The 23,585-nt window shown below is 43.0% G+C and overlaps 1 protein-coding gene across 1 annotated transcript in view; it reads right to left on the reverse strand.

The window, feature by feature from the left end:
* Nucleotides 1–23,163, reverse strand: part of METTL16 (methyltransferase like 16) — a 40,375-nt gene extending 17,212 nt beyond the window's left edge. The window contains 6 exon segments of the mRNA XM_038759192.1: nucleotides 1,476–1,618; nucleotides 2,804–2,919; nucleotides 3,772–3,912; nucleotides 7,998–8,197; nucleotides 17,553–17,681; nucleotides 23,103–23,163. Coding sequence (XP_038615120.1) covers nucleotides 1,476–1,618; nucleotides 2,804–2,919; nucleotides 3,772–3,912; nucleotides 7,998–8,197; nucleotides 17,553–17,680 — 728 coding nt within the window. The 5' untranslated portion in view covers nucleotide 17,681; nucleotides 23,103–23,163.
* Between the last annotated feature and the right edge of the window lie 422 nt (nucleotides 23,164–23,585).

Consider the following 23,585-nt stretch of genomic DNA (forward strand, 5'->3'; position numbering starts at 1 on the left):
GCGGGCAGGAAATGCGTCTGTTTATTGTCATATTGTACTCTCCCAAGTGTTTAGTACAGTGTTTTGAACACAATAAGCTCTCAATAAATACAATTGACCGACTGATGAGAAGATGAGATTTTGTCAAGTCCAAGTGAGCTGTAAATGCTGATCTGGCTGGAGTTTTTGAGGTCTGGATTTTACCAGGGTAGAGGAATCGGTGTAGTTTCAGATCAACAGCATCACCATCAGTGATGAGACACTGCTTGTCAACGATGTAGTGTGGGTGACAACTACCTGCTTGAAGATTTATCTACCTTTATCATTTAACAGTGAGAAGGGACACTGCTCCAATCCTGGGTGGAGCTCAAGGAAGGTATTTGTTTCTTTTCGACCCTTATTATTTTTTTTAAAGAAAGGGACATTTTCACAGGCTTTTCTCTCATCCTAATTAATTGCCCAGAACTGCCATTCTTTTACCCGGAAGCTAAACAAATGCCCTATCCGGTAAGGAAGAAATCAACAGCAACTTTTAAAACTTGCATCAAATTTCTCCCAACTACATGCCAACCATTTCCTGCTCAAATGAGAAAAGAACCTAATCTAGGAAAATGATGCGTATTTGGTTACCAAATTTTACCCAGTAAAATGATTAGTTTGGAGATCGCCAATTTGAGGATGGGTATCCGTTGATAACAAACGGGTCTGATTAACCTCTACGCCAAATAACTCCCACCCCGCAAGCTAAATTCCAGATCTGAAACCTCACTTAATTTTGGGCTGCAAAACTGTCCGTTACTTCTACATGTGGCAGGTTGAGAATTGAAGCTAAGAAAATAGTTTGTTTGGGGGCTCTTTTGCTGCCTAACGACAGGTGTGCTGCCCTCAATAATTAGCTTTTTACAAAGGGCATTCCTTAACCTTTCCCTGAAACTGGTTAGTGAACTCAATCCTCCTTCATTAAAGCTTTTGACAGCTCAATGTCCTCACATCTGTTATTGTTTGGGGGTTTAATTCCAAGAACACAAAAATCGCTTCAAGGACTGGCAAAAAATTTATTCCAACTCATCATACAGATCTGAACCCATCTGTTTCCTAACTAAAAGCCAGCTTTTAATCAGTTTGGCTTTCCCATGATACAATTGCTGAGATCACAGCCTGCTCCTGTGACATGTCCCCCTTGTTCGCCAAATATGGGGAGATGACAACACAACCCACTAACGAATCTGAAATGCTCCTACCCTGGCCATGGCCATATCCCTAGTTCTTGAATTTTCTCATTCTTCACTTTTCACCCCCCCTAACTACCAAATAAACCCCCATTGTCCCCTTTCCTTTTGGCAAACCTTGCAAAAGAAATCAAACTAGTGGAAAAGGGAGGTAAGTGGAAGGTAAGTGAGGGCCCCTGCCTTCCGTCATGTCTGAGATGCAAAATGGCAATTATCCCCTGTAGGAAAAAGGCATGCTGCAGCTTCCCTTCTCTCCCAGTGATTTACCTCAATCTCTTCTTAAGTTGTAAACTGTCGTGAATAATTCTTTTGACAAACTCTAGCTCGCCTCCTTCTGCCATGATTTCTGTGATGCCCCCAGTATTTACTGAGCTGGGAGGTGGCCGTCGAGGATTGCGAGAGTTTACACCCTAGGCAAGAAAAGGAAACTTGGCTGAGAATGTTATTTGGATTAAAAAACAAAAAATCCATCTCCTCTCTTGTAGCCTTAATCCAGCATACATCACATATGGGTTTATCCTTAGAGGTAAACACAGACTATGAAAAATCTGTAAGATTTGGGAAAATGTTACAGATTTTTCCTTTGACCACAACCACACATGCACACACAACTAGCTTTTAGCCAAATTTAACAGTTAATGTGCCTTAACACCCTTCACCTTAAGTGTGGTGAGGCAGGAATGGGACCAAGGATCCTGCCATCCTCACCGATCCGCTGATGAAAATCTATCTTATACAGGAAAACCTCTCAAGACAGAGCTTTTGAAAATTAATCTGCACTTTTTTCCGGACTCAAAAAGGCCAAGAACTTTGAAAATGGGAAAAAAATAATTGGGGGGGGGGGGGGGGATTATGGGCCACATGTGCCTCTTGGCCCTCAAAAAGACACCGCTTTGTTCAAGGCGCAGCACAGCAACTACTCCATTAGCCAGTCAGCAGTATTTATTGAGCATTTATACTGTGTCTGCTTTAGCTACACAAAGGATAGCAAAGATGATGGTTGGCCAATGGAACGGTGAGTCCTGGCTGTGCTCACCAACGAACTGTGTGATGAACCTGGTGTGAGCATGCCATTCTGATGGATAGATGATGAACCTGGGCAAAGATACCACAGCTTATGCAGACACATCCAGGGAAAAACCAAAGAAAGTACAATCCTAACTAATCCTCGCTGGCAAATTAGACGGCGCTGGTGAAAAATGATCTGAGGTGGCAGCAGCAATTCATTAAAGCATAGCTAAGCATCCATAAAGTGAATCAAAACAATGCACAGATCTTATATTTCTATCTCCCTGACTCAGCCCGCTTTATTAACCATTATTGTATAAAGAGTACCATTGCAAAAACACAGGGCTGGGGGGGGGGGGGGGGGTACTTTGAGAGACTGTTTTGATCCACTCCCCAGTCTTCAGAGAGGGTCACACAGGAAGTCTCTCCAAATTCAATTTGCTCTTACTGTTAAAAAGTGAAATTGGGGACTCAAGGAAACGCTTCCAAAAACCAAAGGTTTTCTCATTCATCCCTCCTCCCACCCTACATACACAGGGCCCAATCCAAACACAAGATTAAAGTTCTCTAAGCAGAAGATACTCTACCTTGGCTTCCAACTGGTTGGCAAAAAAAGGAGGATTGCACATGCAAAAATCATAAATGATCTCGGATTCCTCTTTTAGAGCATCCATTAGGAGCGTCTTCTGTGGTACTTTAACCACTAGCAGAAAAAGCAGGATGTTTAAGATAAGGAACTACAATTAACTCACTAATGATGCATAACATTATCATTACCTTCCCTTGTTATAGGTTTAACTCTACAAAAATACCCACTTCATATTTTTTTAAAAAGACCTTAGGTCCCTGTAACAAACGGAAAAGCATATTAACAGCTTTAAAAAATATATGGTTTTTTGTTAAGCATTTACTTTGTGCCAGGCACTGTACTAAGCACTGGGCTAGATACAAACTAATCAGGTTGGACAAAGTCCAGGTCCCACAAGGGGCTCATGGTCTTAATCCCTATTTTATGGATGAGGTAACTGAAATACAGAGAAGTGAAGTAACTTGCCCAAGGTCATTCAGCAGATAGTGGCAGAGCCAGGACTAGAACCCAGGTCCTAACTCCCAGGCCCATGATCTATTCACTCAAACAACACTTCACAACACTTTTATACACTGCAGTAGACAACCCTGCCATCCTTAGAGATGTCAGCCTGCATCCAACAGTGCCTTTCGGTCTGTGGGGGCTTAACAGTCATTAAAGCTTTCAAATGTCATTTTAAGTACAACAATAGTAACATCTTAAATTCTCTATGATTCAGGTCTGGGAGAAGTTTCACCCATTACCTAAATTTCTCTAGTTCGAGATGGTGAGACAGGAGGGCATTTCAATACCTAGTTTGTGTTGTGGTAAACTCTGTATATTCCCATCAGCAACTCAACTGAGCCAAAGACACTTTAATTACAAAATATCTGTTAAGATAGGGAAAGTGGGGGCAAAAGAGGGGAAGAGAAAGAGAGAGGAATAAGGAGAAAATGCTGAATGGGATATTTGCTTTGTGAGGCATACCTTTTATGAGATCAGATAAGTTATTCTGTTCCACATTTTTCTTAGCATAATTGAAGCACATATCATCCACTTCTGTTGCAAGGAAATACCAGCCATTTAGAGTTGCTCCTAGTAAAGGATAAATGCAAGATGCTCCAGTACCTACAAAACACACACACAAGAAAACCAGCCCTTAAAAATGGTGACAACAAAAGGGAGTCACATGAATGACAACAGGAACTGTCAGTAATAACTCTTGGAAACAAATTTACACTGCAGTATTTGTGTTGGGAATGTGCAGGTTTGTGAAACACAATAAGTTTGCTGAGAAGCAAAGGAGGCAATTGGAAGCTGCTAACTGGGGTTTAGGGGGTCAACTTCAGAACAGCAGCAAGAAACCACAAGACATCAGGTGAGAAGGGTGTGGTGGGCATTTATAAGGGTGACAAATTATACACCCAACCTCTCTTCAGGCCTCACCCTCTCTCCTGCCTGTAGTCTTCAGAGCTCCCAATTTTTAAAAATTCTATTATACCACAGTGCCTATGGTTCACAGCAGTGGGTGGGGTCAGAGAGTCTCAGGATGACAGAGAAAGGCAAATCTGTTTAGGAAGCCTACTTGTACTAGCAGGATGGGTACTTAAGGCAACTGGGGAAGGGAAAGAAAGAGGACTATAATGAGCCACAGCCATTTATTCTTGGGAAGTGCCCAGGGCCTACCGTTGGACTTTAAAAGACTATGAGCTCTTTGTGGGTAGGAATGTGCCTGTTGTTATATTGTGCTCTCTTAAGCTTAGCACAGTGCTTTGCACACAACAAACACTCAGTACAATTGAATGAAAAGAACAAGTGACTCAGAGCCACAAAGTAGCTCTAAAAACAGCATTTACATACATATCTGTAATTTATTTGTACTAATGTCTGTCTCCCTCCCTCTAGACTTGTAAGCTAATTGTGGCAGGGAATGTATCTGTTTATTGTTCTATTGTGCCCTCCCAAGAACTTAGAATAGTGCTCTGCACATAGTAAGTGCTCAATAAATACGACTGACTGAGTGACTAAAAAGAAAGCACTTACCAGGATGCTCATCATCTCCTCTACAAGCAACCATTTAGTTTCAAAGGAACCTAGCATCTTCAATTCAGAACAGTCAATTTAAGTCCATTTCCTTTTATTTTTAGATAATCTGTCCCTGGATTTCTTGTCTTCTATCTTAGAGCTACAAAAGTCCAAGTGATTAAAATATGAAAAAACACAAAAAAAGGCCAAATAAGCATTCTCCCACCAGCTTGAATACTCTATTCAAGAGTCGTTGTTAATCAAGAGTATTTACCACTTAGGCATTTTAACTTCTATTAATTTTCAAATATCACTTGGTTCAAGAGTCCTTTATTTGATCCTTCCTAGGAGGACCAAAACTAGTCAAAAGAAAGGGACAAAGTTCTGGGTCAAGAACCCTGACTCGGTCTGACTTTCATACCCAGTGAACCAATCCAAACACAGACCACGTCTGCATGGGACAAACCTAATTATGGGCTGAAAAAATTTCATGACATCCCTATGGGAGCAGTGAGCCTTAGTGGAAAGAGCACAGGCTTGGGAGTCAGAGGTCGTGGGTTATAGAGAAGCAGCGTGGCTCAGTGGAAAGGGCACAGGTTTGGGAGCTGGAGGTCATGGGTTCTAATCCGGGCTCCGCCACTTGTCAGCTGTGTGACTTTGGGCAAGTCACTTAACTTCTCTGTGCCTCAGTTACCTCACCTGTAAAGTGGGGATTAAGACTGTGAGCCCTAGGTGGGACAACCTGATCACCTTGTATCCCCCCCAGCACTTAGAACAGTGCTTTGCACATAGTAAGCACTTAACAAATGACATTATTATTATAAATCCCGGCTCCGCCACCTGTCTGCTGTGTGACCTCAGGCAAGTCACTTAGCTTCTCTGTGCCTCAGTTACCTCATCTATAAAATGGGGATTAGGACTGTGAGCTCCATGTGGGACAACCTGATCACCCTGTATCTACCTCAGTGCTTAGAACAGTGCTTCTAATAATAATAATCATTATTATCGATTTTAATGGTGTTTACATAGTGACAACTATAACTCTATTGCATTCTCCCATGTGCTCAGTTTACTGCTCGGCATAGGATAAGCACTCAGCAAATACTACTGTTGCACTGATTGGCTAGCTAATTCCAAAATCAATTATATTTATCAAGCACTTACATGCAGAGCGCTGAACTATGACCTTGGAAGAGCCCAATACAACAGTTAGTAGACACTTCCCCTGCCCACAATGAGCTTACAGTCTAGGACAAGTTCACAGTCCAGAGGAATTGGCCACTGATAATTTTCAGTGCAGTTCAGCCCAGTAGGCTTAAGTTGTAGGGGGGAGGGATACGGAGGGTGGTGTTACACAAATAAGAATGGATCTGGCTTTGGACTATATCCTCATGCATGTCTCCTCATTAGTGCTGGAACCTCCTGGATTGACAGCACAGAGAAACGGTGGCTAGAAGCCCGACCCAGCCCCCTCACCCGGCCTACCTAGATCGACCACTGCCTGAAGCTATTCAGGGTGTCAGCAGGATGAGAAGGGAGACGGGAAAGGATGCAATTGATGAGGGACAGGGCAGGGTTGGGAAATGCCTGAAATGCTCAAGTGGAGGGGGTTCCTGGGGCAGGTGTGGAGGTACATGGTTGGTTCATTTTACTTTGGTCTGCTAGATGTCATTCCCAGTAGCTGAGGCTGACACTCGTCCCTTTGTAGATTTAGATCAAAACAGACATAATTTTCTAACCGAAAAATCTTCAGAAATTACTCTCGCCCCAGGCAAAGCCAAAGTGTTCTTGCCTGAAGATGTTTATAATTACATGTAGTTCACCTTATACTTCAGTTAAAAGTACTCTATAATTCCTCACCTTCCAAGAGTCCCCAAATAGTCGGACTTAACTCCAGGAAACACCACCTCGTATTTTAACTTTTAAATTATATATTACAAATTATTTATATTTATGTCTGTTTCCCCCACCAGACTGTCAGCTTGCTGTGGGTGGGAATGTTTCTGCCAACTCTTGTTGTACTGGACTCTCCCAAGTGCTTAGTACAGTGCTCTGCGCATAGTTAAGACCTCAATAAATACCAATGATGATGATGTATAAAACTCAAATTCCAAAATAGCAAAACACCGGACTTCCTTTGGAAATATTACCCTAAACACTGCATGGGCCTGGCCCAACCCAACCAGAGCCTACCAGGAAATAAAGTAATCTACGACCTAGCACACCTTGAACCCTGAATTTTTAAAAATGCGACTGCCAGGTGGATGTATGATGAATGCCCTGAAGGGTGGCCACAGACATCAATCCATCAATGGTTTTGGAGTACTTACTATGTGTCAAGCACTGTACTAAGTGCTTGAGAAAGAACAATACAAAAGAGTTGGGAAAAGCTCTCCCTATCCACAAGGAGTTTACAGTCTGGGGGGGTAGGGGGGAACAGGAACAAAGTTCATATTTCAGTGTGTGTTCCTAATGAAAACAAAGCATGATCCAGGGAGAGCTCTAAACCCCAAATCCAAATCAACCCAGATGATGCTCACAAAGGGTTGTTAATAATAACAATAACAATAATAATGATAATACTGGTTAAGCACTTAGAGCACGCCAGGCACTGCACTAAGCACTGGGGTGGATTAAAGGAAATGGGGCTGGATACAGTCCCTGTCCCACACGGGGCTTTCAGTCTCAATCCCCATTTTACAGATGAGGTAATGGAGGCAGAGAGAACCAAGTGACTGGTCCAAGGTCACAAAACTGAGAAGTGGCCGAGCTGGGATTAGAACCCATGACCTTTTGGCTCCCAGGCCCCTAGTCTATCTACTACACCATGCTGCTTCTCTTGGTTCACTACAAAGCAAAAACCATAGTTGTTTGCAAACCTCTAGATACCACACAACCTTTCCGGATTTTGTGTCGACAGTCCTCGGTCAAGGGAATCAAGAACGGGGTAGCCTTGGTTGTTGCAAATCAGAACAAGGCTTTTTTTTGCAAGCCCTTGCAATCCTGGACTTTAAAACAGGTGGTAGATCTGACTGGTGTAACTCTTCTTTGTCCTGTTTCTTTAATATTCTCCATGGGCAACCAGGAGGGAATTCTACTGAGAATCCTCCCTCACACAAAATGTTATGACACCGAGAAGTCCGTGATCCAAACAAGTGCCTGAGACCAAAAATGAGAAACCCACACACCTATGTCAATTCCCCGTCGGAGGGTATTTTTGAGAGAGTCGTGGTGACCAATCAGATCTTCCACCCAGTGAATGTAGTTGAGTCTCAGAGGAACTGTGGGAATGAGTCTCTCCAATGGGATGTCAATGGTCAGTCCAAAATCTTCCTTCAATAGAGTGCAGGTCAGAGCTCTGACTGCTTCAGGGTCCTTGAAATTAAGACTGAGGGAATAAAAACAAAACAAAAAAGGGAAAAAAACAAAAATAAGTGTCTCTCTCTCTCTCTCACACATACACACACACACACACACACACACACACACACACACACACACAGAGAGGATGCGCACACACATCCTCTATTGGCTCAACCCTTCTTCCCTCCGGCCATACACTCCGCAGCAGAAAAACTGTCCTTGTATTCTTTACACCAAGCACTGGGAACCAAAAATGGTTGCCATGCCAATCAATGAGAATGCCCAGGAGAGAAGGCAAGGTGTTTATGAAAGGATCTGCGGCTGCAATGCAGACGTTGCTTTCAGTTCAAGCTCTCATTCCCCAAACCTGCCCCTCTAGCCTCAGGCACCCAGGCCCAAAACACTGGAGGTGGAATCGGTGAACTAGATGAGGTGGTAAAAATGACAGTCATCTAGCAACAGAGGCTGACACAGTCTGACCCTTTTCAGTTTATTTACAAGGCACTTAATTCTAAAAAGAAAAATCTGTGGGCCTGCAGAAATTAGGGGAGGCTAAAATATAGCAGGTTTACCCTGTGAAATTGCCCAGGCAATGGATGCTTCTTCCATCAACTTGATTAAATGAATGGGGGGGAGAAGGGTTGGGTTTTTTTTTTTAATAGACGGGCCTGTAAAAATTAACTATAACATTTCACCTCCTTAAAAAGGGTACCAGACAACTAAGGATACTTGTGGAAATCAAATAAATTAAGTCTACGGAACCATATCGTAATTTGGCCATCTCTGGGACAATTCAGTGTGCAAGCAACCATGAATACGTATTTCTGCTTCACCCACTGCAAAACCTTCGGAGCTCATTTTCACATCAAAAATAACAGCTAAGCTATAAGGTGAGCCTTTGTGTTTTCACATTAAAAGCAATGAGCCCTCAATGGCAGCTAACTAAATACTAGATCAATAAAGGGCATAAGAGAGATTCAACATTTAAACAATTTAAATAGTAAACGGTGGGAAGAATATCCCGTTTCACAGTGATTGCCCTGCGGTAATCAGCTGAGTAACTGCAAAGGATGGGCCACCTCCATTTCTTTTGATGCAACAGAGCAATAGAAGAGCCGTTTTTACATATGTAAAGAACTTCCCTGAGGGTTTTACAAGATGGTTAACTTGTGGCCACTGCACTAGGCCATTTAAATGAATTTACCTCATTTGGGCCACAATGGCACCTTAATCAATTATTTCACCTCATTATTGCCCATGATAAGTGTGCAGAACACAGCTAAGACAAAGAGTACTTGTTCAAAGACTCGAGACTTCCAATATGGAGTTTCAGAAATACTATGCAGGAATTTCCCCTTCAGTTTAATTTGCCACTCAGCAGGAGCACACAGAGCAATGTGGTCCCTTTAGGCAAAAAAGCAATTTATTAGCTCTTCTTATCACTCCCTTCCTCCTACCCTAACCCCGATATTTGTGGAGGAAATAAATTGGTTCTTATTACAGTTGACTATTTGACAAAACTTGAAATGAGGGCCTTTCCTACCCCTACCCCTTCCCAATTCTTTTCCAGTGATTCCTAAAAAGCACTTAAAACACACACAGACACACAAACAAAAAAAAAACCCAAACAAAAAAAACATGGATAGAAGAGCTAATACAATGAAAACTCAATGCCCCTGAACCGATTCATCCAGCGTGCGGACTCCATATTCCAATAGCACAGGGAGCACTTTCTCTCTATCCAGAACTCCTAAAAAAGATGATCTGCATTCAGCCAGTGTCAGGATTTCTTGTCTACCCCCATACCCATGTGGCTCAATCAAGAAAATGATTAGGCATTTAATATCACAAGTGGGTAAGTGAAGTTATCTTTAGATTCCTAGACAGTGAAAAGAATTCACAATGAATGTCCTTTTGTTAAATAAAGCAGGCAGGGGAATATTTTGATCCCCACCAAGAACCAAAAATTGGAGGACACCATTTTCACACTGCTCCCTGCTATGGATAATCTGTCTGGATGAGCTTTTCCTTCTCCTCTCTGGGTTTGATTCTTCTCCCAAAGAAAAAATGCATTATTATTCCTTTTCTATTACATTTTAGCCATTCAGTCAGATCCAGTTCTAAGTAAAGTTTATGTTCTTGGTCCTCTACCTCCTTTCTTAGCTACCATTCCATCACCCAAGAGCAGCTCTCCAAGGTCACCAAAGATTAACGTGACCTGTGATGCTTGAAAGTATTAAGTCTTAATACAATGTATTATCTACGAAAGATGAAACCCACGATAAGCCCAGAATAAAATAATGAACTAACCGTGGCCATTTTACTCCTTAGGCAGCAATTGAATCTTCACATGTAAGATGGGTCCTCTACACTATACGCTCCTTGTGGGCAGGGATAACGCTTACCAGCTCTGTTGTACGGTACTTTCTCGAGCATTTAAACTCTAAGCGTTCAATAAATACCACTGACTGATTGATCGGCTAGGCCCCACTCACGTTACTGATGTCTTAGGAAAATCCACTTCCTGCTAAAAAGCAGTGTAGTGGAGAGAAAGTCCAGAAATCCAAAACACCCCTCTTTTTTAATCCCTTGTCACCAATGAACATACAAAAATAAGTCAAATAATGTAGAGTGGCATGGCCCTGAGGGGAAAAGATAAATAAACTGAGGGGAGTTTGTTTTCTAAAAAAGCGGGCAGATTCTAAGAGAAAGCACCATGATATTTCCACTGGTGAAAACAATTCCTACAGATAATGCTGCTAAAGCCTGAGAACTAATTACATTACTCAGAAAGACGTGTCTGGGGAAACAGGAACAGCAATGTGATTAACGCTAACCTAGTCCTTTCAGTGCCAGTGCACTGTTTATAGACAGATCTTAACACTCCAAAAAAATTCCCCACAATTTGCACTCATACATCTGAAACCCAAGGACACCCACTATTAGCAGAGAATTGTACACAAGATGCCAAATACCACAAAGAGCAACTCAAATGCACTGTAGATGTCATTCCTAGTCTCACTCTAGTCTAATAACGGAAGGAAGCCAACTGAGAATTGACTTAAAAGGGCTCCTGGTTTTTTCATTACCAGAATTTGAATAATTTTTTACTTCAGAGAAAATTCAAATGCCAAGTAGGCAGAATTCTATTTGTAAAACATAATGGAGTATCCTAACTGGTTTGGGAAAGACAGCCCCAGAGACACATGAAGATTCAAACAACCTGGATTTAGGAAAGGCTTTATTTCGAAGCTACCGAGAGACCAAAATGAACTACAATTAGAGTTCGTACGGGAATTCGGAAATTTATTTCATGCTTCTCACTTTTTGTTTACATGCTTAGTATCACAAAGCAGCTATTGTCCTGAGGATCTTGCATGTGTGTCGGATGTTCTAGGAACAACTTGCTGAGGGCAGGAATACAATACTACTATTATGTATATGTCTGCGGCAAGATGCAGTCCCGTAATCCAGGGCAGAAACAATCACTTGAGTCTAGTGGAGGCCAAAGCTGATATCATAACTGGCACCCAGACCTGCGGTCTCCCAGGCCTACCCCGGCATCAGTAACTGTCTACTCTGTAAACACCAAGCGGCCCAAAACCGGAGCGATGATGATCTATTCAAAACCCCTCAGACCGGGGATCAGCTGGTTCGAAACGAATAAGGGTCACACTTGTAACGGAAGAGCAGCTGGTATGAACTGTTTGGTAGAAAGCCCAGATGGGACCAATCGCTTCTTTGCTAAAGGTCACTTATCAAATGGCACCCCAACTCAGAACTATAACTGCCACAGTCAGGTATGGTTCTGAACAACATCCTTCACATAATCCTTTAATACTGGGGAGAAGCAGGTGATTTCTTCCCCATCTCAATCTGCACCCCCTCGGCTGATGTACCTGCTTAGGAGGGAAGTGAAAGAAGAAAAAACAAGCAACACATTGAAGTCCCCGTTCCTCCAGAACAAGGCAGGTCCAGCTGGGTATCTGTTTCAATTTATCGGTGGGGATAGTAGCATGGGGATTTTAACGTACCTTCTGTTGATTAATAAAGGAAAATTATGATAAGACCTGACAGCTTCAGATGCAAGTGAATTCAACAGTGCACACAGTACTCAGCGTTTCTCACCCATCACGCTTCACTCTCAGAAATAGATTATGGTGAATTTTCAACTCCATTTTCATTGAGAAACACGACAGAGAGTGGGTTTGTGTGATACTAAGGAAGGGTGACATGGTTCCAAGTGAACTCAAACCTTTGATGGAGATTTTAAGCAGTCAATAAATAGGATCGATCGATTGAGTTTAGAAAATGGCCGATAGTTATTTTTCCATGACCATTTAATCAATCAATGGTTTTTATTAGTAACTTACTAAGTGCAGAGCACTGTACTAAGCACTTGGGAGAATACGGTACAAGATAGTTGGCAGATACTTTCCCTGTCCACAACAAGTTTCCAGTCTCGAGGGGGAGCAGACGTTACTATAAATAATTTATAATAATATATTTTAAAGATAAGTACATGAGTGCTGTGGGGTTAAGTATAGTTCTGTCAAAGGGCCTGGGGAGAAAACACACTACATAACCTCAAGACTCCTTTCTGCCCTGGAACTCCAGAACTGCAAATTAAGAAGTACTGCTGTGGCTTCTATGGGAAGAAATAGAATAGACAAAAAGGTAAAAATTAAAATTACAAAGAAAAGGAACAGACATATAAACCTTCCAAACACTACGAAAACCTGAGGGATAGATTTTAACAAATTCCCACTTGCAGGAGGAAAGTTAAAACACCAGTTCGGCTCTGAAAGTCGGCCAGACAACGCACAAGTCTCAATCAAATCAAGGAGGGTCAATTATTCTGAGGTTGAAGTGGGAGAACTGGCAGTGAACCGGTCTGAGCTTGAAGACTTTGAATACAGGAAGGTTTATTCAAGACCTCAGCAGGGGTACTGAGTCACTCAGAACCAGAAAAATGCTTTCCAAAACAAGAGCTGGGGCTTCACTAGCTATAGGCTCAGCAACTGATTTGTAAGGCTAGTTATTTGGAGCAAACTCACTTTCCCTCTCATTCTTCAGGAAATAAAGCAAAAAGGCAATTCTGAAAAGCAAATGATGATGGTCATTAAATGAATGAAGATGGTGATTTTAAAGAAAAGTTCAAGGCATGAAATTAGGCACAGGTCCTTGGACGTGGTTGTTTTCATAAAGAATACCTAGGCCACCAGAAATATGGTTCTGAAAACTAGTTAACTCATTTGCAAGATGACAGGTTTGTTTTGTGAAAATAATTTTTAATTTTAAAGTGCACTGTTTACTGAGAAAACTCCAGGTATTCTCCCATGTGCCAACCCCCTTTATCAGTCACTAACAATTGGGACTACTCTGCAATATCGACTTTTCCCACCATTCATAATCTGTCTTGTTCTAGATCCCGCTAAGTACCAAAACTAATTACCCCTGGTAGCTAGCTATTTGATTTGGTCATTTTGATTTGATGACTAAAAATTTAGTCATAACTGATTTGGACCAAATCAAACCTGTCCTTCTCTAAGGCCTGTATTGGCCTGTGTTTTAAGGATACCCTTTTACTATTCTATTAAAACCTTAAATTTAGATCACTTCTTGTATGTAATCTGTTTGGCAGTGGAACAATTGCTGGGTTCTAAAACTCATCGAAGGCAAAGAGCAGGTCTATTACACTGCACTTTCCCCAGTGCTCAGTTCAGTGTTCTGCATGCAATAAACATGAAATAAATATCACCGATTCATTGATTAATTGGAGAAGTACTGTGCCCTAGAGGGAAAAGCACAGGACTAGGTGTCAGGAAACCTGCCCCGATCAGCCACTTGCCTGCTTTATGACCTTGGCTAAGTCACTTGAGTTCTCTGTACATCAGTTTCCTCATCTGTAAAATGGAGAAGCAGTGTGGCTTAGTGGAAGGAGCACGGGCTTGGGAGTCAGAGGTCGTGGGTTCTAATCCCAGCTCTGCCTCTTAACAGCTGTGTGACTTTGGGCAAGTCATTTTACTTCTCTGTGCCTCAGTTACCTCATCTGTAAAATGGGGATTAAGACTGTGAGCCCCTTGTGCGACAAGGACTGTACCTGACCTAATTATCTTGTGTCTACCCCAGCACCTAAGCTTTGACATACAGTAAGCACTCAAATACCACAGTTACTATTATTATTACTATTACTAATGATAATAATAAGCAGGTTTGATTGACAGAAATCCTCAATGAAACATATGAAATCATACAACTGTAAAGCAATCAGAAGAGATCTCTACGTAGAGTTTTACGCATGAACTAACCAGCTGCAGTTCAGCCGTTAGAGCCTGAGTAATCAAAGCCTAATTTAGGGATTTAACTGAAATTCTCAAGGCAAAGAAGTGGCATGACCTGAAGAACAGCAGCTAAAAAGAGGAAAGCATCACTCTGAACCCCAGTCTCTCTAACTGGGACAGCAATACTCTCCATTCTCCGTTTGTCCTGTCCTCTTCCAAGCTCTTAGTACAGTGTTCTGCTCAAAGTAAGTAAATAAACTCAATAAACATCACTGATTGATTCACGTTCTACTCCGCTCAACCTAACCAACTGCAAAGTATTTTTCGCTTTACAAGATCCTGCTCCTGACCCACCCAGCTAGGTTTTCACCTTTGCTCCTCCCCTCAAACCTCACTTTCCCTTCCAGATGCCCGTTATTTGCAGGTAGCATGCTGCGTACTCAAGAGGTATGATAGGGAGAACCTAGGCAGACAACACTTCTGAAGTGCTTCAATCCACTATCCTAATGGATTTCAAACTTCCCTATGATTAGCGGCTTTGCCATCTACTCAGATGACTTGCTGGTGAATAATATGTGCCCAGTAGATTTTTCACAGGGTTGCAGATCAGTAGAACTCACACACAGTTGAAGACAGCCTTGAAATGCAGACAATTGTAAAGGTATTAGACAGAAGCATGACCCCTCCCACTTTGGTATTTCAGAAGAAAATGAAAAACTGGGAGATGTGCACAGATAATTGAAAAGTGCTTCTTCAAATGTTATTTTACTGTTCAGTGCACCAAATTCTAAGCTATGCTGTCATCTGACTGGCTTAATTGTGGCCTTAAATTCTTATTTGCTAAGTCTTTTAATGCTTTTACATGGGAAGTTAATTGTATAATTTAAAAACATAAAAACTATGTCCAATCTTGTACCTATAAGAGCACTTAGTCTAGTGCTTATCTATTTCCTTGCAACTTCATAATCAACTTCCCAGTAACATTTATTTGCCACCTGTAGATATAATAATTTTTCAAATGGGTTATCCAGATCCTACATTCCTGTTCCAATACAGATAGGAAGGGAAAGACAAGCGGTGTTAGTCTTAGCAATAAGATTAACAATGGTATTTTGTAGCACCTATTACATGCCAAGCACTCAACTAAGTGCTTGGGTAGATCTAAGATAATCCAGTTGGACAAAGTCCCTGTTCTACATGGTGCACACCTGTTTTTAATTTTTCACTTTTCCTTTGAACATTTAGGTTTTCTTTTTTTTTTTTAATTTGCAAAGATATTTTGGAGCAGTGATTCGCCATTTCACCACCCCACCCCCAACCCCTACCGGCCACTAAATTTTCTCATATTAACTGCATCTGCTTAAACCCAATATTTTTGTCATATTTTGAATACATAGTTCAAAATATTTCATATATACACGGAAACATGTATTGCCCATTTTTGATTGTTGCCATACATTTAAGAATGAAGTTCACAAATCACATACCAAAGTTAATATACAGAAACAATGAAAATCACCCTGACCTTTCTACTTGGATTGTTTAATAATTTAAGGACTTACTATGTGCTGAGCTATGGGGTAGATACAAGGTTACTTGCTTAGTGAGAACATAGGACTGGAGGAGATTTATGGGTGTCTTACGGTCAGAAAATTCACTGCTTTGACTATTTGTAGTAGCCTTCCTCTCCTTTTGGAGGTCATTTTAGACGGCATTAGTTTTAAAAGAATAATTAAGGAAAAAAGTTACCCCTGCAGTTCTTGCTTCAATTTAATGGGCAAGGGATCCTTGTGATGCTAACATCTGATATACGGTTACCCAGTCCCAAAGATATGAGAGATTCTAAGTAGTAACACGGAAATTTGGGCACAATGTTAAGCAAATAGGTACAATAGAATTACTCTCTGAGCTTAGTCTTTTTAGTCTGTAAGGTCACTGAGGGCAAGGAACATGGCTATTGAGTCTTGTATTGTACTCTTCCCAATGCTTAGTACAGGGCTTTCTGCACACAGCTCAACAAATACCACTGATTGACTGACTGAGCTAGCCAAATAAAACCCACAAATCCCAAACCAAAAAAATCCTACAAAAAACACTGAAAGTGTTAATCTTATACTCCCTCGACTCATCTAGAAATCCACCCAAAAGGGTCTTTTCAACTATTTCTGGCACCCATACAACCCACAAAGCAGTGAATACAGACTTGCGACAAGAGAAATCAAACACAGGGCAAAACTGCTCCCATATGATCCTGAATGTACAACAGACTGCAAAAACAGAAAGAGTACAGGACTGGGAGTCAGGAGACCTGGGTTCTAATTCAGGCTCCACCAGTTGCGGGCTCTGTGGCCTTGGGTAAATCGCCTGACTACTCTATGTTTCCATTTTCTCACCTATAAATTGGGGCTTAAATACGCATTGTTTCTTTCCCAACCCCCAGTCTGAGAGACTGGGACTGTGGGACAGGGACTGTCTGATCTGACTGTCTTGTATCTACCCCAGCACTTAGTACAGTGTTTGGCACATAAATACCACAACTGTTATTATTAAAAATTTTCACTTCTTCCCTCATAGTCCCAAACCACAATGGCCAATTCTATGTTGGGCAGGGGGTGGTGAAGCAGGATTACAGCTCCCTACCAACTCAGCAGCCTGGCGTAGAGGACAGGGCACAGAACTGGAAGTCAGAAGGACCTGGGTTCAAATCCTAGCTCTGCCACTTGTCTGCTGTGTGACCTCAGACAAGTCACTTCACTTCTCTGTGCCTCAGTTACCTCATCTGGAAAATGGAGATTAAGACTGGGAGCCCCAAGTGGGACTGGGACTGTGTCTAACAATTAGCTTGCATCTATCCCAGTGCTTAGTACAGTGCCTGGCATGCAGTAACCACTTAAATCTTTAAAAAAAAAACCAACAACAACCCAAAACCCCTCACTTTACAGTATACACATGTTAAATAATGCTCTATACACACTTGGCCCAAAAAACTCTCCCAAATGTACTAAAAGTGCTCTATTCTGAAAATGCGTCACATGAGAAACATCATGCTACTTAAGTTCCATGTTAAGACAAATACTCCTCAGCCCATTGACTTACCTCACTCTTCCAGAAAGATTGATCTGGACATGCTGCTTAAAATCTGGATATTTGGAGGCCAAGAATGCAAAATCGGGAGGTTTGTCTTTGTACCTGTTCCTTACATGCATTGATTTATTCAGCGCCATCCTAAAAGAAATAAATGGTAGCATACTTGGTAAACAGCTCAAAAGGGAGAAATCCTACTTAATATATATGCCAATCAACCGATGCCTTTACCAAGATGGTGGTGAGCGGCAGCCGGAGGCTTGCCCACATACTACCTCTGGCCTGGAATGCCCTCCCTCCACACATCCACCATGCTAGCTCTCTTCCTAGCCCTACTGAGAGCTCACCTCCTCCAGGAGGCCTTCCCAGACTAAGCCCCCCCTTTTCCTCTCCTCCTCGCCCCTCTCCCTCTGCCCTACCCCCTTGTATATATTTGTACATATTTATTAATCTATTTTATTTGTGCATATTTATTACTCTATTTTATTATTGATGCATATATAGCTATAATTCTATTTATTCTGATGGTATTGACACTTGTCTACTTGTTTTGTTGTCCATCTCCCCCTTCTAAACTTGTAAATTTGTACTTCCCAAGTGCTTAGTACAGTGCTCTGCTCACAGTAGGCACTCAATAAATACGACTGAATGAATGAATGAACTGCAACACACCAGGTTTTTCGCTTTTGAAATTAAAATACGATATTACTTACTATTTGAACTTCCTTCACTTAGCTCCTGCTTATTTTTCCCCACTAGGAGAACATTCATTTTCATTGCAAACGCCTACAGTTTTGCAGGAGTCATTATTTCCCTCTACAACCATATTGATGATTTCCAATATTCTACAAGCATTTACTAGAACATAAAGTTTGAATCGAAGACTAAAGCTAAATTCCACAGCTACTAATTTTCTCATGTGAATACTAAATGAGGGGTATGTCAGTAACACAGAGAAACTTGTCAAGCTTCCAAGTACTTCAAAGAGCTTTCTGACAGCAACCTACAGAGGTGAGATGGCTTACAAAATGATTCTTCTAGAAATAGATGCAGTGCATTTAGGAATTCATCATTTCACTCTTTCCATCATGATCAGCCTGTTCCTTCTAGTCACAGTCACTGACCCTGGCTAGAGATAGCATTGGATCTGCTTGGGTCCTGGCACTTCTAAAAGAACACTGGGAAGGAAAATCACACAGAGATTTATTTGGGGCATAATCCCCAACAAGAAAACTCAGAATAGAGAAATATAGCCCAATGCATACTTGTATCTTTGTAAACAGAAAGAACGGCATCCAGACAGAGCTTATAGCATTTCACGCTCAGATTTAATAATAATAATAATGATGGCATTTATTAGGCACTTACTATGTGCAAGCACTGTTCTAAGCATTGGGGAGGTTACAAGGTGATCAGGTTGTCCCACGGGGGGGCTCACAGTCTTAATCCCCATACTACAGATGAGGTAACTGAGGCCCAGAGAAGTTAAGTGACATGCCCAAAGTCACACAGCTGACAATTGGCGGAGCCAAGATTTGAACCCATGACCTCTGACTCCAAAGCCCGTGCTCCTTCCACTGAGCCACGCTGCTTCTCAAATGTTTTCTCTCAATTTCTCTCATATGTTGGGAGGGGTTTACAACTGATGAAGATTATGTACTATTGGCAGTCTAAAACCAAAAATCACATGAAGCAGCATGGCCTAGTGAAAAGACCACAGGCCTGAGAGTCAGAGGAACTGGGTTCTAATCCCAGCTCTGCCACGTGTCTGTTGTGTGACAGTTTCTCTGTGCCACAGTTACCCCATCTGTAAAATGAGGATTAAGACTTTGAGCCCCATGTGGATCACGGACTGTGTCCAACTTGATTATATCGAATCTACTCCAGTGCTAACAGTGCCTAGTGCATAATAAGCAGTTAAATATGATTTTTAAAAAATCCAACTTTCAAAATTTACTACCTGCTCTCCCTTCCTCTTAAACTGTGAGGCCCATTTGGAGCAAGGCTTGTGACCGCCCTGATTGTATCTGCCCCACCATTTAGCACAGTGCTTCGGCCCATGGTAAACGCTTAAGTACCATACTTATACTTAAAATAGAAAAAAAATCGGTCACCCAGAGCTAATGCACATCACAAAACAAACAAGTATGGCAGTAAACTGTATCTTACATTGCACAAAATTTCTAGTCAGGAAAGGTCATTTTCCTTTTTCTCCTACCCTTGATTTTGAGAATAAAGGGGGGAAAAAAATCAGGCTGTGGCTTCTCAGGAGAGTAATGAATATTACTGAAAGACTTCATGTGAAAGGCATCATTAATGGACAACTACTGCCTTGTTACACAGTATTTAGGCGCAGTGTGGCTTAGTGGAAAGAGCAGAGGCCTGAGAGTTAGAGGACCTGGGTTCTAATCCCAACTCCACCACTTACCTTTTATGACGTTGGGCAAGTCACTTCACTTCTCTGTGCCCAGTTACCTCATTTGTGACCGCTCTCTCTCCTGTGAGCCGGGTGTGGGCAAGGAACTGTGTCTGATCTAATCATCCTACATCTTCTCCAGCACTTAAAGCAGTGCTTGACCCCATAGAAAGCGCTAAACAAATAAATACCACCGTGATTAGGAGAAGCAGTCTGCCGGTGGAAGGAGCACAGGCTGGGGAGTCAGAGGTCATGGGTTCTAATCCCGGCTCTGCCATGTCTGCTGTGTGACCTTGGACACACCACTTATCTGTGCCTCAGTTACGTCATAATAATAATAATGATGGCATTTATTAAGCGCTTACTATGTGCCAAGCACTGTTGTAGATACAAGGTAATCAGGTTGTCCCACGTGGGACTCACAGTCTTCATCCTCATTTTACAGATGAGGTCTCTGAAGAGCCCGTGCTCTTTCCATTAAGCCACGCTGCTGCTGCTGCTTATTATTACTCTTAAAATAGGATGTAAAACTGAGCCCCACGTGGGTCAACCTGATTACCCTGTATCTACCCCAGGGCTTAGAACAGTGCCTGGCACGCGGTTCAATCATTCATTCCATCGTATTTATTGCGTGCATACTGTGTGCAAACTTGTACTTCCCAAGCGCTTAGTACAGTGCTCTGCACACAGTAAGCGCTCAATAAATATGATTGATGAAAGCACTGTACTAACTGCTTGGAAACCACAATTCGGCAAGAGACAACCCCTACCTAAGCGCTTACTAAATACCATTATTATCATTATTATTACTACTAGTGGGCAGTCCCGGCGATTTAAAGCGCAACTCCATTTTTGGCAGGTCCGAAGCAGTTCATTCGTTCATTCAATCGCATTTATTGAGCGCTTACTGTGTGCAGAGGACTGTACTAAACGCTTGAGTTCCTCAGGCTGTTACTTTTCCCTCGCTGCCAGGCCGGCGTCCACGTGGTGGCTTCCCGGCCTCCCACCATTCCCCTCCACCCTAAACTCCAAATCACCGAAGTTGATTCACTCATTCAATCGTATTTATTGAGCGCTATGTGCACAGCACTATACGAAGCACTGTACTAAGTCCTTCTGCCCCTCTCCCGGCTCCTTCGGCCCTGCCTGTCCCAACGCAACACCCCACCTTGCTGTGGCTTCCCTCCTTCATTCAATCGTATTTATTGAGCGCTTACTGTGTGCAGGGCACCGTACCAAGCACTTATGAAGTACAATTCGGCAACAGATAGAGACAGTCCCTACTCAACAACGGGCTCACAGTCTTTGAGAAGCAGCGTGGCTCAATGGAAAGAGCCCGGGCTTGGGAGTCGGAGGTCATGGGTTCTAATCTCGGCTCCGCCGCTTGTCTGCTGTGTGACTCTGGGCAAATCGCTTAACTTCTCTGTGCCTGTTACCTCATCTGGAAAATGGGGATTAGGTCTGTGAGCCCCACGTGGGACAACCTAATCACCTTGAATCCCCCTCAGCGCTTAAAAAAGTGCATTGTACATAGTAAGCGCTTAACAAATACCATCATTATTATTACTGTATCCCCTAGCGCTTAGAACAGTGCTTCGCACATAGTAAGCGCTTAACAAATACCATCATCATTATTATTATTGTATCCGCCCAGCGCTTAGAATAGTGCTTCGCACATAATAATAATAATAATAATGGCGGCATTTATTAAGCACTTACTATGTGCTAAGCACTGTTCTAAGCGCTGGGGAGGTTACAAGGTAATCGGGTTGTCCCACGTGGGGCTCAGTCTTAATCCCCATTTTACAGATGAGGTAACTGACGCCCAGAGAAGTTAAGTGACTTGCCCAAAGTCACACAGCTGGCAGTCTTACTTGTACATATCTATTCATTTTATTTTGTTAGTATGTTTGGTTTTGTTCTCTGTCTCCCCCTTCTAGACTGTGAGCCCACTGTTGGGTAGGGACTGTATATGTTGCCAACTTGTACTTCCCAAGCGCTTAGTACAGTGCTCTGCACACAGTAAGCGCTCAATAAATACGATTGACTGATTGATTAATTAGCGGGGCCGGGATAATAATGATGGCATTTTGTTAAGCGCTTACCATGTGCAAAGCACTGTTCTAAGCGCTGGAGGGATGCGAGGTGATCAGGTTGTCCCACGTGGGGCTCACAGTCTTAATCTCCGTTTTACAGATGAGGGAGCTGAGGCTCAGAGAAGTGAAGTGACTTGCCCAAGGTCACACAGCAGACATGTGGTGGAGCCGGGATTTGAACCCACGTCCTCCGACTCCAAAGCCCGGGCTCTTTCCACTGAGCCACGCCGCTGCCCATGCTTAACGAAATAAGCGCTTAATCAATCAATCAATCGTACTCATTGAGCGCTTACTGTGTGCAGAGCACTGTACTAAGCGCTTGGGAAGTACAAGTTGGCAACATATTAAGAGAAGCAGCGTGGCTCAGTGGAAAGAGCATGGGCTCTGGAGTCAGAGGTCATGGGTTCAAATCCCGGCTCCACCACTTGTCCGCTGGGTGGCCTTGGGCAAGTCACTTAACTTCTCTGGGCCTCAGTTCCCTCATCTGTAAAATGGGGATGAAGACTGTGAGCCCCCCGTGGGACAACCTGATCACCTTGTAACTTCCCCAGCGCTTAGAACGGTGCTTGGCACAGAGTAAGTGCTTAATAAATGCCATTAAAAAAAAAAACATATAGAGACAGTCCCTACCCAACAGTGGGCTCACAGTCTAGAAGACTTAACAAATACCATCATTATTATTGTATCCCCCCCAGCGCTTAGAACAGTGCTTCTCATATAGGCGCTTAAAAAATACCATTATTATTAGAAAAGGGAGACAGACAACAAAACAGAGCAAGTAGGCGTCAATGCAATCAGGATAAATAAAATTATAACTATAGAAGCATCCTTAATAGAGTAATAAACATGTACAAATGGACACATGTGCTGTGGGGAAGGCATGGGGGCGATGAGGAGAGGATGGGGGGATCTCCTCAGCCCGGCGCTTTTCCCGCCTCAGGCCCATTCCCCCCGCGCCGCCCTGCCGCCCTCCCCCTCCTTCCTCCCGGTCAATCAATCAATCAATCAATCGTATTCAATTGATCCCGGGCCTCGCTCGGCTCCACCCACCTGCCTCCCGGTCGGCCCGCCGCCGCCCCTAGTAACAGCGATGGCGCCGCTACCGACGCGCCGCCATCTTGGGCCTGCCCGCCTGCCGCCGCGGGGATGACGGGCCGGCCCGATCTCGCGATATTTGGGAAGCGCGGCGCGAGGCCGGATCGGCCGCGAGCGTTCATCCCGGGGGAGGGAAGAAACTCTCGCGAGAGCCGAAGGAACCCGCCCCCCCCCCCCCCCAGCGCCGCACCAAGTTGGGCATGGAGGGGAGCGGCGCGCTGCCGCAAGGGGGCGCTGGAAGCGGACTAGGGCGGGAAACTATAGTAAATATCATTCATTCATTCATTCAATCGTATTTATTGATTTGAAGCAGCGTGGCTCGGGGGAAAGAGTCAGAGGTCATGGGTTCGAATCCTGACCCCGCCACATCATCATCATCAATCGTATTTATCGAGCGCTTACTGGGTGCAGAGCACTGGACTAAGCGCTTGGGAAGTA

This window comes from Tachyglossus aculeatus, chromosome 17 (assembly GCF_015852505.1).
Source record: "Tachyglossus aculeatus isolate mTacAcu1 chromosome 17, mTacAcu1.pri, whole genome shotgun sequence".
Classification (NCBI taxonomy): domain Eukaryota; kingdom Metazoa; phylum Chordata; class Mammalia; order Monotremata; family Tachyglossidae; genus Tachyglossus; species Tachyglossus aculeatus.